The sequence below is a fragment of the Falco rusticolus genome, chromosome 13, assembly GCF_015220075.1.
Source record: "Falco rusticolus isolate bFalRus1 chromosome 13, bFalRus1.pri, whole genome shotgun sequence".
Classification (NCBI taxonomy): domain Eukaryota; kingdom Metazoa; phylum Chordata; class Aves; order Falconiformes; family Falconidae; genus Falco; species Falco rusticolus.
The window spans coordinates 29,886,934-29,905,179 of record NC_051199.1 but is presented as its reverse complement, the minus strand read 5'-3'; the positions used below and the strand labels follow the sequence as shown (position 1 = coordinate 29,905,179).

The 18,246-nt window shown below is 45.7% G+C and overlaps 1 protein-coding gene across 22 annotated transcripts in view; it reads left to right on the top strand.

The window, feature by feature from the left end:
- The window catches only part of MBNL1 (muscleblind like splicing regulator 1), a 111,588-nt gene that overhangs the window by 13,727 nt on the left and 79,615 nt on the right, over nt 1–18,246 (top strand). For 18 of the 22 annotated variants that reach the window (XM_037406507.1, XM_037406510.1, XM_037406522.1 and 15 more), the window contains exon 2: nt 15,247–16,219. The exons of 2 other annotated variants lie outside the window; for them this stretch is intronic. In XM_037406507.1, coding sequence (XP_037262404.1) covers nt 16,046–16,219 — 174 coding nt within the window. In that variant the 5' untranslated portion in view covers nt 15,247–16,045. Of the gene's footprint in view, nt 1–3,103; nt 3,129–15,054; nt 15,160–15,246; nt 16,220–18,246 lie in introns of those variants that run through there. 2 more of the 22 variants (XM_037406509.1, XM_037406512.1) reach the window with 2 other exon arrangements.

Below are 18,246 nucleotides of genomic sequence, written 5' to 3'. Positions count from 1 at the left end.
TGCCACTAACACAGAGGAAGTCACACCTGTTGGATTATAAAAGACACCTTGCAGTAACTTTGCCTTACGCCTGTTTTAAATGCAAATGCTTTGAAGACCAGCTCATTAAGATGAAATGCAAAGTTCTGTTCCCTTTTGTTGTCATGTTTTTATAATTTTTGTCCATGCTGGGGATGACTTCTGTAACTATGGATATTTCTAAAAACATTCCTGCAACTAGTCCTGTCCAGAAGGAATTTTACTGTGGTTTTATTTTGTGTGTTGTTAGATGGATTCCCAGTGTGAACAAGGAAGGGTACTGATGTCAGTGATCAGGTGTTGCCCGAAATGATCTGCTTTGGTACTGTTGTTCATTTGTAAGTGGTGGCAGAATAACCCCACACGCAAACGCGGTGGGTTCAGAGATCTGCTGGAGTGTGAGCAAAGCTCAGGTTTGTAGGTCCAGGATTTTGGTTAATTGCTTTATCTGCCTAACATCTGTAAGGTGTGGAGTCTGGCTGGGTTTGATTGCTTCCCTAGGGATCTCAACGTTCAGATCCCTCCTGCTAGTTATAGCCCCGTGCAGGGCAGAGGGGGCAGCAGGAGGACCCAGGGCAGGCAGGGGCTCTGGGGCTTTCCTTTGCTTGTGCATGCAGTGGTCTCCACTGTTTGTGTTCCTTAGGGATTAGAGCAGTTGCCTATGATTATTATTTTTTCATTTTATTTTATTATCAGTTATGTGTTGTAAACTTAGCTTCCCAAGTAATGCAGCAAAGTAAAGAATATTTCCCTCCTACTACCCCATAATTATTTACTGAAAGAATAAACGTGAATGGATTTTTATTGCTATCCTTGGTGACATTTGGAGTCTCTTCTGCTGTGAATATGTGCAGTTGTAATTCCCATTGGTGTCAATGAGAGTTCGCGCAATTAACAAGGAAAGAGAAGGGACCAGTAAAACTGTGCCACATTTGTGATGAAACTCTTAATACATGCCAAGATAAAAAATGTACACATTTAATAGAATTGAGAGGTGAAGGTTTTGCATATGGCGTTTTATAAGGGACTGTGGTTCCTGTTAAGGACGTTCAAGCGAGTGAGCAGTCCACGTCACCCCTTCCTGTTCTCCCTTCAGTGGTCTGTGTAGGGTGAATGTCTTAGTCATCACTTTGCTTGGAGAATAAAGCCAGTGACAAATGTTTTACACTGTTAGGTGCATTCAGAACCAGCAGTAAATTGTCCTGCGCTGAGGCTGATTTGAAATGTCTTCCATAGCTTCAGTGGGAGCAGCAGGACGGCGATGGCAGCAGCGCTGAGCTGGTGCAGGTCAACGCGTGCAAGGCTGCTTGTGCCCGTTGGGCTGTTTGATGACTGCATGAGGGTTTGATGCATGCTGACCTCAGGATGAAATCCAGCTACCTATCAGGAGAATTGCTTTTCCTTTGGGATCCATTTTTTTTTTTTTTTTTTATGTCTACTTACTGTCAGCTAGTACTCTGTGAAATAACTCATGTTTCAAATCAGCAATGCAGCATACAAATGTATAAAAGAATATTTTTACCCAAGAGATCTTTATTTTAGGTAGCTGGGAAAACTCCCTTTAGATGTACTATAAAGAAAAGAAGCCAAAGTTTGCGATGGATATAATCTGTCCTCGCTAAGTGCAGCTTGAATTTTCAATGGGATAATTGCTTTTTGGCATTAATTAGAAATATCAGCAGCAGTTTGTAAGGTAAAAAAATACTTCTGTCACTAGGATGCTAAACAGTGCGCTTCAAGTTCATCTTGTTTGAATCTATAGGTTACACTGGAAAACCAAGGAAGCCAGGACTGAGTAAACCACAGCTGGCTGTGAGTTTTGTGTAGCTGGATTATCATTTCCCTACGCCAAGTGTATAATTGGCATTAACTCAGCATGGGGCATGGGCCAGCGTGTGCTGCAGCCAGGCTGCCCGCTTAGCCCCTGGGTCTGCATGTCCTGCAGTCCCGATCCCTCGGCAGCTGCTCATCACTGCCAGTGAGCAGTCTTGGAGAGAAAGAGCTCCCAGCCCTTATTTGAGCACTGTCAGAAAGCATGCAACTGCCTGTGTTGCTCTTAGGACCTTATGCTTTTGGCAAATATGCCAAGTATTTGTTTTCACAGAAAAATATCTGGGGACATAAATATGCAAGCTGTATATCGGTGGCTGAATCGGAATGCATTTCAGCACAACAAAAATAAATAAGTACTATACAGGTTAAAATATGTCTAGTCATTTGACATTTTGAAAAGTGAGCTGTTGCATGGCCCTCCGTTGCTAGCCCAGCTGCGTTTGACTCATTTTGTCAGTTCTTCCTTTCAATTTACAGGTGGTGGTTTAAACTTCTGCATACGGTCCAGTTTTTCCTATTGGAAGTGCGTACCTTGCTGTCTGCCCCTGAGGGAGGCTGCTGTGATAAAGGGAGTTTTTTTCACTTACATACTTGTCAGTAGCGTTACATTCAGAGTTCTTACAAAAGCGCGTCAGTCTTGTTTGCTGTGACACAGAAGAAAATTAACAGAGTGTGCACTGAATTTTCCCCTTATCTTGCTATACCACATTTTATGTATCTTGTAGTGAGATGTTTTGTTTCTACGGTTGCAGACTTTGTGTTTCAGAAGATTAATAGACTTAGCAGCCCAGTTTGCTAAGCTTTGTGATGATAACAATGCAGTAAGTCATGAGACAGTTGCAGATCATCTGGCAAGGCAAAATACTTTTGGGCTTGAACTTGGAGCAGGTATTATTTGCAGAGAAAAGTAAAATGTTGAAAGCTTTGTAAATAATGTGTCCTGACTTGTGTGGCTGTAAGGTCAAGTTTGACTGAAGAGCCTGCATGGGAAGCTCAGTTGATGGCATCTGTGTTCACCCTTTATGCGTGCCCACAGACAGAGAGAGACAGCATTTATGAAGTATATGCATGGCATTTAACGCAGCAAGTACGAAGCATGGAATTGTTCTTCTGGCCGAGCTTGGGTGTGGACGCCGGCGGTGCAGGCTGGAGGAATGAGAGCAGCGCGGTGCCGGATGCTGGCCTCTTGCAGCCGCTGCTGCCCGTGCCACCTGGAGCGGCTCCCCACATTCCTACTGCACTGCTGGCTCCCGTGCAGGCGAGTCCGACTGGGAGCGGTGAGTAAGGGCTTGGGAACCCAGAGCATTTTTGGGCCCTGGGCCCAATCCTGCTTCCAGAGAAGTTAATGGGAATTTTTCCTTCTAAAAAAGGGATCAGAACTGCTCAGCTTGGTCCCGCAAGGCCCTCGGTGCTCCTCCCTCAGTGATCCTTCAACCGCAGGCTCCCCGCTTTGCACGGGGGGAGGGTGGTCCATGGGTGCACCACGAAGCCCACCGTGGGTCAGGTCAGCCCACTGCAGGGCACGTGGGATGGGAGCGTGCTCCTGAGGCCGCTTTAGCTCTGGCATTGCAGTGACGTTATCTGCTGCAGTGACTTCTACACAGTCTTCAAGGAGATAAGGTTTTCTTTTAAATTGAAGTAAAATGCTGTAGGAGAAAATGAAGTTTTCTGCGTTAATTGGGCCTAGATATACCCGAGGTCTTGAGCCCTTAAACTCCACACTCCCAGGGGCACCGTGGAGGAACATGCAGGCTCTGGGAGCTCACTGAACCAGGCAGATATGTCAGGTTTTCCGAGCAGGTTGCCAAGCTGAAGGCAGCAGTAATTAGGCCTGGATTCACCATAGAAAGTAAGTGTCTCCGGGTGCGCAGGCGCCCGAGAGCCGGTGCTCCAACATCTGCCGAGTTCACTTGGAGAGGCGCAGGCGGGATGGTGGCTGCTCTGGGGCTGGTGCTGTGGAACCGCCTGCCCTTCCTCCTCCTCGCTGATCCCCGAGGGTCTGTGCTCGCCTTCCTGACTGACACTGGCTGTTTCGGTGTTGCTTGTGCCATCTGGTTTCCATGGGAGAAAGGTCCTGTCAGCTGCACGTACTGATAAACACAGCATGATTTACTTGTGAGAAATAAGCTCTAGTCTTTTTTTTTTTTTTTTTTTCCTGTGAGACTCTGAAGCTTTGAAAAAAAATTGGAACAAAAAATGTTTCTTCCAGTGTTTGAACAACTTTATTAGTACCTGCACAGCATTCTTGACGTTGTACGATCACTGTTGGTTTTCAGTGAAATCCTTTCCGTATGTAACTTCATACGGGAATCCTTCAGTGCTCAAATACCTAGGCAAACTTAAATGGACTGAGACTTCTTCCACAAGCAGTGAAAAATCAAAGGTAGCGGGCCCATGATACTGATAATGTAATTATGAGCTTTTCAGCTTTTTTATGTGGAACAGTTAAAAATGTTCTGGGAGCAGGCGCTTGCCGCTATGACTTAGCTTTGCAGACTGCTTAGAAGAAAGTCCCTGGGAAGATATCTTGCTTGCTGCTTATCAGCATTTTATTGTGCTTCTGTATTTATGTGCAAATATATTCCATAAATAAATCTTTAATGATAGAATCTTTTTCTGAAAAGTAGAGGCAGATCTCTTCAGTTCTTCTAATTAAATACAGCTAACAGTGGTAACTAAAATATAAGAATCTGAACTTCTTTCACTCATTTTTCTGCGTGACTGGCAAAATCATTGCTTTGAGTTTGTTGGCTTGTTTTGTTCTCTACAACTTCTAAGCAATCTGTCTTTAATCACCATTTTTATGAAAACTGCTTTTTCTCAAATCTTTTCAGAAGCTACATTCCGAATATTCCGTGGGGTTTTGTAAGAGTAGAATTTTAAAGTTTCATATTTGGTATTTTTAACTGGCTTTTAGAGGTAAGAGTGAGAGTACAAGGAAGGTGGTAGTCTTTTGATGTTTTTCTAAAAATTCCTTCACTGTGGTGTTCAGTTTGGGTGGCTTGCACAGGTGTGTTAATGGGAAAGGGGATGCATTGAGGAGAACTGGAGGATAGGCAGGAGTCTCCCATGTGAGAAATACTATGGGAAAGCAGATAAAAGTAGTGGAGGGTAGGCAACGATGAGAAATGTTTTGGGTATTATGCAAGCCTCCACAGTTGCTGTGCAGTGCTGCGAGTTAATCGGAGCAGTGCTGGGGCTTGCAGGGGCCAGCGTGGGATCACTGGGTCTCCTTGCCCCAGGAGCTGGCTCAGCTGTTGTGCCTGCCTGAGCTCCCCGAGCACGTGGGCTCGCACCCTCACTGTCTGCTTGGCAGCGGGAAGCTCTGCCGTGGCTCTCCTCTAGAAAGAAAACAAGATGAGGAGCTGCAGAACTGGAGCTTGGCACAAGTGGCACCATTAAATGGGCCTGAGCACTTTTTAATATTGGGTTTTCCTATAGCGTCATTCTTAATGCTGTTATTTTGGATTGTTTAAAAGTCAAGAATGTTTATAAAGTAACTAACGACAGGGATGTAACCTCAATGCTTTAGATACTTTAAAAAGTGGTGTAAAATTTTTGGTCCACACCTGTGGTCCTTTGACATGCTAGCTTCGGTATTTTTATTCTGTTGCGGCAGGTGTTTTAGGGAAAGTGATCCATTTTTGTCTTGCATGGATATAGAGGCCATTTGGTCTGTAAGAAGAATTAATGGGAATGTGACGGTTATGCGTTCTGTGATGTGGCACCAGTTGAGCATAGGAAAGGTTGCCTACACAGTGAGCAAAAAGGGCACAGGTCACTTCTCGGTCAGGAAGGAGCCTGTACCGGAGACCAGCCTGTGAGCCCTGTGCGCAGGGTTTGGCTGGTGCAGGGGGCAATGCCACTCCTGTGGCCTGACTGAGGCAGAACAAGCCAAGAGCGAGGCACAGGCATGTGGTGTTGGAACAAGAGCAATCTGGCAGCTCTTACGATGTGAGACCATGAGGAAAACTAGGATGCAAGGGAGTAACACAGAGGGGTCTGTGTTTGTTCTGCCTCGGAGACTTTCCTTGATTATTCTGTGTAAGATGGGACCTCAGATGTAGTTCATGTAGCTCAGCCGTGCAACAGCCATAAACAAAAACTTAGCAAGGTAGTGGGTTATGACCCAATCCATAACCCAGAAACAAAAATTATTAAAGATCTGACTGGCCAAGCTGGAAACCCCCTGTAGCTACCGTTTGTGGTGATGCAGGGGAAGGTGCTGACACACTCACTGTACCTTCCATGCCAGGCTGCTGCTTACTTGTTTTCTTTTTAAATATAAGTTTACTAAGCTGAGATAGCAGCCTGTGGGTGATCTCCTGTGCCTTTGTGTGTTGCACCAGCAGTGTCCCTGTAGCTGGTTTTGCTTGGTTGCCCCAAGACCCTGTGCTGGTAGCGGCTGGGGTTTCTGCCACAGAGCTGCAGGTGTGATGGTGTTGCAGCTCCCTGCCCTGTAAGCACAGACCTTCTGGTTGCTGCAGTAACAAAAAATGATACCTTTTTCATCCTCCCCTAACTTCATCTTTATCACTCACAGCAAAAGGCTAAAAATGAGAGAAAAGTTGTATGCAAGCATGCGCTGAAGCAGCGTTACACCATTACACCAGCTGGGTCATTCAGGCATTGGGGATTCCATGAACAAAATGAGCATTAGCAAAATTCATCACCAAACCCAGCTCTTGATGGAGGGGGGAGGAAAGCTAGGCTTAAACCCTGCCACCTCGCTGCCATCTCACACTGGAATGGCCTTGCTCCCTCCATCACTCATGGCAGTTCTTCTGGCTGAGGTTTGGCGCAGAAGCAGCTGTTTGAAACAGGGGCTGTTAGTGCGTTGTTTTTTGTGATTATTGTTAGCTATGTGAATACCATGATTCAAGATGAACAAGCATAACAATAAACTATAGCAAATGCTGATTAAAAAATGGTCTCAAAGACATTTTTCACATCTTTCATAAAATAAAACATAGTCATTCAGGTTTTGTTCCTCTTTTTTAATACCAGTGACTAATTTGGAGCTTTTCCTTTGTGTCTAAAGACACATATATTTATTTAGCTTGGGTGAGATTGATGTGATTAATTTTGCATCATGTTTCTGTGCTGCTGAGCACTGTATGTGTAGTCATCTCTGTTAAATCAAGGAAAACGTCTCCTAAATTTGATTACTTTGGCTGTACGCTGAAGAATCATTTTGCTCTTGTATTAGTGCACAGCAGGTATCTTGTATACCTCAGATGGTGACAGAGCAGAGAGAGTTTAAGACACCTTTGTCTAGGATTTCGATTTTTACGTAAATAATGAAAAGAAATTACTTTAGATTCATTGTATTTTCTGTTAAGTCATACGAGTTTTTACTATCTTGGAAGGGCATGACTGATAAATAAAACGTAAGGCCTGAGTGTATTGAAACAGAAAATACTCTACTTTGGGTTTGAGATTCTTTGAGAAATGGAAAGCTTTGAACAGAAACAGTCAGCTTTATTTCCTGTCTTGCAACAGATGCTGGAGTAGTTTTCCAGCACTGTCCTTGCCCCATGCCTCACGTTGCGTTGAGAGGAGCCAGGCATCCACCCTCACACGGAGCTGGCAGTGCCTGCTGCTCCGTGCAGCCCCGGCACGGCAGTGCCGTGACTGTCTGTGACTGGGTGATTTCAGAGGTGTGGGTCCCTGGAGGTGCTGTGCCAGGGCGCGCTCCTTCAGTCCGTGCTGCACCAGCAGCCCTGTTTTCACATGTTCTTCTATAATTTTCTCATCCTTGCAGAGAAGCATGTGATTGTCACAGCATTGCCACAGCTCGCCATTACCGAGCTGAAGTGATCAGGCCATCAAAATCTGAGTTCTAGCTTGCTGTCGAAAGTGGAACTCTGCATAATGTGTTCTTCGATATCTGTATTCATGTCCCTTTTTGTTTGCCCTCAAGTCAGATGCAAGATGAAGCAATCCACATAATTACAACTTCGATTTGCCTTGCTAGGTGCGTGCCTGTTGACGCAGCAGGCAGCTGATGGTAAGGTGCCCCACGCTGAATTTTGCTGAAGCTGCCCTGATGGGCTCTGCTGCGGTAGGCAGCCTCTGTGGGGCGAGCAGGGGATACTGGGGGTTCAGGGGAGTCGGATGGTGTGCCAGCTCAGAGCAGGTGATGTGAATGGCCTTTTCTGCTTCTGGTAATTAAGTTCAGATTTAACTGGACAGATCCATTTGACATGTGCAAGGTCGCATCCAGACTCCTCATTCATAATTATTCACGCAACAAAGCGGTCATCATGCAAATGGGCAAGAACTTCGAAATCTAGAGTTTGGTGATGGGGGCAAACGGGGAGGGGGGTGCCCAGACTGGGGCAGGTTAGCCAAGCTGAGTGGAGGAGCTCATTGGCTGGAGCAAATGCTATTAGTAATAATGTTACTACTGACCATATATATATGCCCTAATCCATGAGGTTCTCACCAGGGTGGTCTCTCAAGGCTCATTTTACCCACTGCTTTATCCAGCTATTTCTGGGGAAGGAAAATGCCACCCTTTGCAACCAGGACCCCGCAGCAGCTGCTTTTGAAGGGGAAGTGAAAAATAATGTATCTGATTGTGAAAAGTGAGAACCTTAGCAGTAATAAGGTGCCAGTGTATTTTCCCTCACTGTGCAGTAGATGTTAAGGCATCCGAGCTGTAAGAAGCTCTAGACTGGGTGTCTGCAGCATCCCTCGTGAGGGAGAGCTCCTCTGGGTAGCTTTTCCTCCCTGAAACCATTTGCATCAGCTGAATTTGATGTTAGAGGAAAGCGGTTGCTTCCCTTGCTGAGTCATGGGCATTGCTTTTTTCTAGATGTTGTCATGGATGATACTAATAATCATGGTTCTTTTATATATACATATATATATATAAAACATTTTATATATATATATTCACACATGTAAAGTTAATAATGACCTGTCATTGTGGGAATGTTTTCCACTGATGTGCATGTGTCCTTTTTGCCATTGTTATAAGTAGCTCCCGGTTTTGAATCTGTTGTGGGACTCATCCCAAGGTTTGCCATGTGGCTGTGTTCTTGAGGAAAATGCCCAAAACCTGCCACATGCGGGACAGCCCGTGTTACCATTTGGCTGCAGAACCAACAGGCACCTCCAGCCTGCTTCCACTAAAACAGGCAAGACAAGTAACAAGAATTCTGAAGTCATGCAGGTGTGTGATGCAGGAGAGAGTAGGGAGTGTTCTGGGTGTGAAATGTACCTTGCTGGTGGCAGGGGATGAGATGGAGCAGGCGATTCGGAGTGATCGATGTGCCGGCCACCGTGCTTGCTCTCCCTGTGCTGCCCCAGACATGGTGCTGGGTTTGTGGGAGGCTGATCCTGGTTTGATGCTGCTGACGTAGGTCATCTCACTCCGCTCCTGCATCACTTGGCTTATGTATGTGTGCAGTTAATCAAACAAAATGTCTTTAATGTGCAAGAGGCTGGTTAATAAATAGCTCTGTGCTTTTTGGAAGAGTGCATAGTTATTTTGTTATGGTCTCTCAAATGTCTTTGTATGGAAACACAGTGTTCAAAATTAATATTAATTGAAGCAACCACATAAGACTGATTTTAACAAATAGCATTTGGTTATTCCAATTCAGTTTTTCTTTTTTTAAAAAAATACTACTTGGAGTTTTAAGTTGGATCGTTAGGTTACTGTTGTTTTTAAAGATAAAGAACTTCTTTTTAGATTCATGTGGGAAATGACACTTATTTTATGATTGAAATTCCCCTGTGCCAGTATAATACAGAACCTTATATTTCTAAAATATATTATGTAAATGTTACGGTAAAGGAATTACAGGATGCATATGTTTTCACTACCAGAAACCGCATTTGCAGCTTCAGTGGTGTGGATGGATACATGAATGCTTTGTAATACATAAATTGATGGCAAAATGGTTTAAATGCAGAGTAGTCCTTCCTCCCATTTTGTGCCTCTGGCTTACAAGTTGAAAGAGCAGAATAATAGCTAGCATGCACACTTCCTAGTCTGGAGACAGACACTGATCTTTCCTGATTTTAGTTTATAAATACCCATCCATCTAATGCTGTAAGATGATCTGAATTCTGCAAGTCCCAGATTTTATGAAGGACACTGATATATACCATAGGTGATAAAAAAAGAATTTCAACAGGTCTATCTCTTGATTTGAAAGTTGTTTTTTTTTTTAATTACAGTGATAGTGGTTTATTCATAACCATCTACCTTTTAAAGGAAAGCGGGTGTATGGAATTTGCAGTATAACTTTCTGACTTGAAAATAGCATATACTTTAAAGTAAGAAAATATTGGCCTATGGGATTTGTATGTCGGTGCCATTACACTGTTGTTGACAGTTGGTTCACAGTTTGATTAGGGATGTAAATCTTCGAGAACGGATTTGAGGGCAATACCGTATTTCTGCACACTGCAGTAACATGTGTGCAACTGGAGGCACTTGTTGCCTCTTTTTTTTTTTTTTTTTTCCACTATTTATCCAGTTTTTGTGAACTGAGTACACTTGGATATGTTAAATTCAGATGTCATGTCACCGTTAGGTGTTTCTGCTAAAACATTCTCGGAAACTGTGAAATATGCTCAAGATAAAAACATGGCTGATGAGGAGGATCTGTCTAAGAAGCCCAGTGAAGTCAGTGGGAGGTTGCACTGCCTTCCCAAGCAACTCTGCCAGAGCTAAAACAGTACAGCAATAACCTTTAAAACACTATTGCTAGTACTACTACTACTAAAACTATGTGTATTATGCAAAATATCTGGGTCATAGAAGTCGTGTTGGCAGTTTTTTTTACAAATCCGGTATGGGACTTGCTTAGTAGGTCAGAGCTAAGAGGTGATTGTAGTTCTACCAAGCTTTCCAAGTTGCAAGTTGCTGGGCTGTGGGGGGCTGTGAAGTGTGCCTCAAATGGTGCAGATTCTGGCATTCCTGCTGTGGAATTGGCTGTTTTGTGCTGCTGCCTTTACTGTGCTCTACTTTTTCCTGATATATGTGAAAGTACAAAATTGAGAGAGGGGTCTTTTTGCTTTTATGTACTGTTGTAGGGGTGTAGCAGTTCCTGCAGAGCAAGAGTACGAGACCAGTTAGGTTTGTTTGGTAGTAGTTTACTAAATAATATTTTTCTTTAACCAATCCTTCACTGTTATATGGCCAAGACATTAATTAGCTCATTGTTTCTGCTTAATTTTGTGACAGCTCTATAATTATATCCCTCAATAGTGCCATGAAGTAATTGCTGTGTCTTTTCCAAATTTCACATTGAGATATTTTATTGGTAAACTTTAAATTTGGCAGAGAGGTGTTTTGAAAGTACTGTAAGGCAGTCAGTAATTTTTGTATTTCTTTATTTAAAAGACATTGGGCAATTTCAGGCTTTGAGACTGCACTGTCAATGTAAATAGAATGCTGAGTTTGTTCCATTTCCTATCATTAGAGTCATTGTCATGAGGATGAATTCATGTTATGTAATTATCTGTTCTTGCTGAGAGTTCTCATGTCATTGACACTGGTGTTTTCGGCTTCCACTTTCTCTGAGCGTGAAAACAGAATTCTTTACTGCCATGTTCTTCTTTAGTGTTGTGCTTTTTGCCTGTCCAGCTTTATATATATCTTTCTTTCTGAGAGACGTGTATGAATTGAGATAGAGAAAACAGGAACGGCCAGCAAGCCCAGTTACAGGAAGAGGAAAAACAATGGCTCTTTGGGAACAGTCCCCAGTGCAGTGAGGCACTCCTGTTCAGATAGCCTATTTTTGTCTCAAGGCCTGTAATGAGAAGAGGAGGAAAAACATATTGTCAACTGGGCTGTGCAATATTTCTTTATAGCAATAATGGGAAGTAATAAAAACAGAACATATTTATTCAGAACTTAGAAACCATAATCCCATGGTCCTTTCTGTGTTAGTTTCACTTTCTTGGGTACTTCCAGATAACCTTTCCATTGATTTGTGAAGCTGTTCCTTAATAATTTATTTTCATTGACCCAGCTCAGCAGACAACTAAGTCATCTATCTTACTCTCTTACAGAGTGATTTCTCAGTGTTCCTTCTCCCTTTTTGTCTTTTTCTGAGAACCACTTTTTAATATGCTTTCAACATTTTTAGCTTCAATTTCCTTGTATTAGCACTAATTGGTGAGCGTGAGGTTATGCTTTGGCCAAACCGATGTTGCAGCATTCCCAAGGCAAGTAGCAAATACTTCCAGATTTCAAAAGGTGAACTGCAGAAGCCACCTGTGGATTAAGAACAGCCTTTAGTACAGAATGGCCTACTAGGTGGAGTCTGGAAGCTGTCAGCCCCCAAATAATTTTCAATTAAGTTAATAATCAGCTCACTCCTTTTCATGTCCCCTGACTATGGTTCCTCCTTTTGGATTTGTTGCAGTCTTTCCCTTGTTCATCAGAGACAGCCCAAAGAGAGGCATTGTGTTTGTCTGCTGGTTTGGTTTTTGAATTATTTTTTTTTTGCAGACAGTGGTATCCTTTAGCATTTGATGCTTACTAGGGACTCCTTACTGGCTTGGGATATAACAAGAGAATTTAAAAGTGAGGGCAAAATAGTTTATGCAGATAAATAAAAAAAAACCAACACAAACCTCAATGCTAACATCTTCCTTTATTTAGTGGAGATATTGAAGATATACCTCTGGTCTGAAGTCAGTCTTTATTTTTGCTGGAAGGCTATTTTTAAAGCTGACATTTCTGCCTGTGTTTTCACAGGTAGGTAACAAGTTCTGGCAAAACAATTTTTCTTCCAGTGACTGTGCAGACAAAATATACATCTAGCACTTCTTCACATTCAGAAGATTTACCTTTGAGGCATCACGGTTCCCTGGAGTAATGCTTTTCTTTTGGTAGCTGGCAGCCTGCAGAATGAAGGGTGAAATTTTGCCTTGTTGAATGCAGTTACAGGTATGTCACTGACCTCAACAGGAGTAAGATTTTGCTCGGTGGAAGTGGCTAGTCCAGCTCCAAATAGAAAACTTACTACAAAGCTAGGAATAAAACATAGTTTTATGAGTTTTACTAGGAATATTACTTCTTTCACTACATGAGAGCACAAAAGATAGTTTTCATCTGTTTTTGTTTTGTGTGTTGCCTTTGTGCTGTCTTTCTTTGCTTGTTACGGCTGATGACTACTGTAATGAGAGTGAAATTAAGTATCTTGTTTTGAAAATTTGGCCTTTAACTTGCTTTGACTTTAGCATGTAAAACACATCAATTGCTGCTCTAACTCTTCTTGGTGTTTGGAAAAATCAATGCTTGGTATGGATTGTATACCAAACTTATAAACGGGAGAAAATCTTTGCTTAGAGCTGTTTCACAGCTTTGTTGTAGAGCTCTTCCTGCCTTCATCAGTATCACCTTCTCCTGAGGGATTCACAGGGAATAAATGTTTGTAAAATATAACACTCAAAAGTCATCATTTTGTGCTCTACAAGAGTAAGGGTGGGAGGAAGCAGATCTATTACGGTGGAGAACAAGGTCAAGTTGTGGAACTCCTTGTTGGGAGGCTGGCAGTGTGTTTTATGCTTCTGACAGCTCTCTGATGGGAATGGCAGTCCTGCTCAGTCCAGCACGAGGCGGCTGGGGATGCCGGGATGCCCAGGTGAGCCCGCTGCTGTGCGGCCGTGGGTAGGCAGCTTCATGAGGTCCTGGCATGTTGCTCTGCATTTTCAAATCTCATGGTGCTAACCTGCCATGGCTGGGTAGTGTGGCTCAGGTGGGAGAACCAAACTTGTTTCCCTGCGCACTTGTTATGGAATGAGTTTTCAAGACCTGAGTCTCGGCTGTATCCCGAAGTGCTGATCAGTAGTGACTGCTGGCACAGGATGACTGACACTCTTGAGTTTTAGGTAGTCGAAGCAAATGAGTATCTGTGTTTACCAAGAAGACACCTAGCGGTTAACTTGTGCTTGCAAGTAATTATGCACAGTGGTTTGTCTCTTGCTAGCAGGGATTAAAAATGTGGGCACGATTACAAGTGTCCTGGCAAGGAAACCAGAGTGCTGTGTTATAATCTTATTAGCTGTATTAGGTGTGTCTTACTTCTCCTGTAGTTTGTTGTTTTAATCACTTAGGCCCTGGGAAAAGACTGTTCATAGATTTTCCTCATCTTGTTGGTTTGCATCCATGCCAACCAGCTTCCAGGCTTCCCAAAGATCTGTTCCTGATTCCAGTGTCAGCGATGCTGCTTTGGGGGTTGTGGTGGTGGTGGGAAACAGGAAGATGACAGAGCAGTATCTTTAGAAAGACAGGGAAGGGTGGGATGCTGTTGGGGGTTGCAGTGCTGACAGGAGAATTCCCATTGTTGGTGTTGCCCACGGGCTGTGCTGTGCAGGCCCTGGGCAGTACTGCAGGGGCCTACCAGCTCTACTCCAGGCTGCTCTTTTGAGATCTTCAGGCTGGGACAAGAGTTGTAATTTATTATAGAGTTACCAGAGCTGGGCATCTCGTCTCAATGAAGTGCCCATTCCACCATTGGCATCTGAGGGGATGGGTTTACGCTCTCGTTTCTCGATGTTAAATGCCTGGGTGTTTTTTTAAGTGAACGATGTTTATCACGAGAAGTGTAGTGCACCTGCAAGATATTAGTGGAAGGAAGCTGAGCGCTGAGTAGCGGCGCGTTATTTCCTGGGGCCTGGGAGGGCAGCGGTCCGGCCCGTTGGCGGTGGCCCCGGGACGCCCTGCGTTGGCCGCTTGGGCTGCGCGGGAGCGCGGCTTGGGGCCGGCGGGTCGCTCAGCGGGCACGCCGCCTGCCGGCTCTTCTGGGCGGGTCCCGGGCACGGCCACAGCGTGGTGGCGGGCTCCCTGCGCGGGGGGCCCGGACCCTGAGGCGGGGGAGCCGTACCTGCGGGAGGGGGGGCGGCCCCCTGAAGCGGCCCGTACCTGCGGGGTGGGGGGGGAGTTCCCGGCTCCCTGCGGCGGGGGGGCCGTACCGGCGGGGCCGGCGGGCGGGCCGGGGCCCGGCGGGGCGGGGCGGGCCGGCGGACGGTACCATTCCCCGCGCGTGGGCGCTCCGGCGGCGGCGGTGCGATGGTCCGTCCCCCTCGCTGCATGTCGGGTAGGGCCCGGGCCCACACGCTCGTCCTCCGGCGGCCGGGCGAGCCCCGTCGGGCGGGCGCTGCTCGGGGGCAGCGCAGCCAGCGTCTGACAGGCGCGACCTTTCATAAGACGGCCCCCGCCATTGGCTTGCTGCCCGGAATATCGCTGCAACGCTATCTGCGATTGGCTCGCTCCTGATCATGCCTGGCTCCGCGCGGGGACGCGGCCCCTCTCCTCACGGCCCGGCGGCGGCTGGCGTGAGTGTCCTGCGCGGGGCGGCGGCGGCTCCGCGGGACCCCCGGGATGCCGCCCGCTGAATTGTAACGTGTCTCTTCTCTCTGCAGGTTGGTACTAAGAAGTGCCTTTCCTGACGTCTCTGCTGCTTGGGACCGCTTCTAGAGCAGCCGCTGCTTTTTGCCTTGCTTGCTGCCAGCTAGACTGCGACGACAGCGCATCCGCCAGGCACCCCCCTGCCGCCCGCGCCGAGGGGCCGGCGCGCTCGGGCCCTGCCCTAGCCTGCTTTACTGTAAAAATAAAAGTTTGCTGCGAAGGTCAGATATCTTCTGCCCGAAAACCAAGGAGAGGAGGAAAAAAACCAACCCACAAACAAAAAAACAAACAAAAAAACCCAACCCCAAACCACCCTATCTTGATCGTTGCTCTAAACTGCTGCATCTGTCTATGCCAAACTAATCGATACCGATTGCACCACAAAACCCCCCGCTGCAAATTCAGCTGCGTGGAGATCACCTTCCAGACAACTTTACCTGAAAGTAGCTTGGAAATCCTGTGTTGGAGGGTCTGCCATATTTCCAAGCTTGCACCGTGGGCTCCGGCCAGCACTCGGGATGGGTAACTGAGCGCACCAGCCTAGCCCCGGGCTGCACATTTTAACGTTCAACTTGCCAGTAACCCTGGCGTTTCTCTAAGTGCAAGACCTCTGACAGTGTCACGCTGTGAACTCGTGGTGGCACAGCTTTTCCTTGAGAAAAGCCACCCAATTTTACACGTACTTTTAAAATAGGGAGTGGGGGGGAAGAAAAAAAATTCTGGAGGTGGCGCTTTCATCATTTCCAGTTTTATCAGTTCAGCTACTCGTTTGTCCATTTTATTGGAAATTTTAACTACCTGTAAAATCTAAAGATGGCTGTTAGTGTCACGCCGATTCGGGACACAAAATGGCTAACGCTGGAAGTGTGTAGGGAGTTCCAAAGGGGGACTTGCTCACGACCAGACACGGAATGTAAATTTGCACATCCATCGAAAAGCTGCCAAGTTGAAAACGGACGCGTAATCGCCTGCTTTGATTCATTGAAAGTGAGTAAATATTATATTATTTTCAAGGATATATGGTTAATGAAAGACACAGTTGTAGCCAGAAAAACGCTGCAGCCCAAATGGAGCAATTGCTGTCTGCCAGCAGTGGGATGTTTTGCTGCTCTTATTTTATTGATGCTCGTTGATTTGTTTTGCTGTTTTCCTCGGGGGAGGGGGAAGGATAGGGGAAATGAAGGGAAAATACGCTTGGCAAGGCTCAAATCCCCCAGTATGGTTACAGTGACTGGCTCTTTGCCTCCGAATTATCCTCTGCCTGTAGCTGGAATAAAGGGCACTTCACGTAGAAACAGCAAAGTCACTGTAAGGATTCTTAGTTTTTAATAGCACAAACCACGTAAGCAATATGAGGATTTGTTTCCATCTCTTAACTACCAGCAGGTTGTTGGTGTCTCTGGACAGCTGATGGTGAATCTTAGAAGAGTGTTTTCCTCCCTAGGTTATTTAGGTATCTGTGAGCACCCTGCTTGTATTTCTATGTTTGGGACTGCTGTGGTTATCCTGCCTTTTTCACAAATGCACTTGCTTAAGGGAAGGACAACACTTAGCAGAAAGCAAGGTGCAGAGCTCTAGCGTGCTGGAGCAGGGAGGGTGCAGCCTCATTGTGATTTTTAGGAGGGATGCCTGAGTTAGGCGCTATAAATGTATTGCTGCTATTCTGCTGTAGCATAGTTTCAGTAGTTAGACATGTAGATCCCGGTGCCCTCCCTTAATTTCTTATGAATTAAATAATCTTAACATTTAAAATACTTATGCCACAAACAGTGTGGAATTAATTCAGTAGAGTCATAAAAAAAATAATCAAAAGTTGGAAAATGGAACTGTGTCTGTCAGGTTTTTTCTGCAGTATAATTTTTTCTTCCTGGGACCAAATCCCAGGAAGTGGAGCAGAGACCGACTTGGCTTGTGGCAGAGACATGCTTTGGGGAGGGAGTTGTAGCTGTAACCAGCTACTGCAGGTTGCTTGTGTGGCCAGGTCCCGATCGCAGCGGGAGCTGGGCAGGAAGTGGGTTTGTAGCAGTTTTATATAAATCCTGCAGTTTAAAATTCCGGAGTTTAAAAATGTATCTCGTCTCAGATCGGGGTAAAGAGTGAACCTTTAAAATGCTCTCTGGCCCGAAATACCTGTCCCCATCACCCCCAGCCATGTTTTAACTCACTGATTATGGAATGGTTTTGTTTCTGTGTTGTTCAGATTTAGTTTACAGTCATTATAATATATGCAGGGGGCAGGGGGAGAAAAAATTAATTTTAAAATGTGGAAATGAAATGTTACTATGCATTTACAATAGTGTTGGAGTTCAGGGCAGTGCCAGAGGCCACGGTGCTGATGGGCAGTCCTGGCCCCGAGGTATCACCCTCACCGGAGAGCGGCCCAGCGCCTCTGCCTGCCCTCGCCACCGTGGCCACCAGCCCTGGGTGGCAGCAAGCCCACCTGGTGCTTTCTTCATGTGGCATGGCATGAGCTAGCCACCACTGCAAGGACACTGTGCCTGCCATGTGCCGTCGTTGGAGGCTGTGTGGCCAGGTGCAGCGGGGATGGCTGTGCTGCAGTGTTGCTCCCATCCCAGCCTTGGAGGTCTAAATTTGCCTCTGTGTGAGAGGCTGTGAGGGTGAAGGTTCTTTTGCTGGTAAAACACTACCCGCAATGTCCCGTGGTTTAATTTCGCTATGATCTGTCATGGTCGCAGTGGCCTTGCCCCACTAGGCTGGCGCTTTTCAGAGCAAGGATGAGACCAAAAAGGTTGAAACAAAGCACTGGAATTAACTGGACATGAATCTCCTTCACTGTGGGAGGCATCACCTGAGTTTGCTGTATGTCATCACCCTCTGCTCAGATTCCTGGCGTCCATGGTCATTGGAAGTGCTTTCAAATCTCTGTGCCGGATGAGGAGGCCTGCGGCACTGGAGCCGGAGCAGCAGCCTGGCTTGTGTCTGGATGAGAGGAGGACCAGGGGCTGGCCAGGCTTCCCCAGCCCCAGCGGTGCAACTGGCTTCTCTGTTGCCCT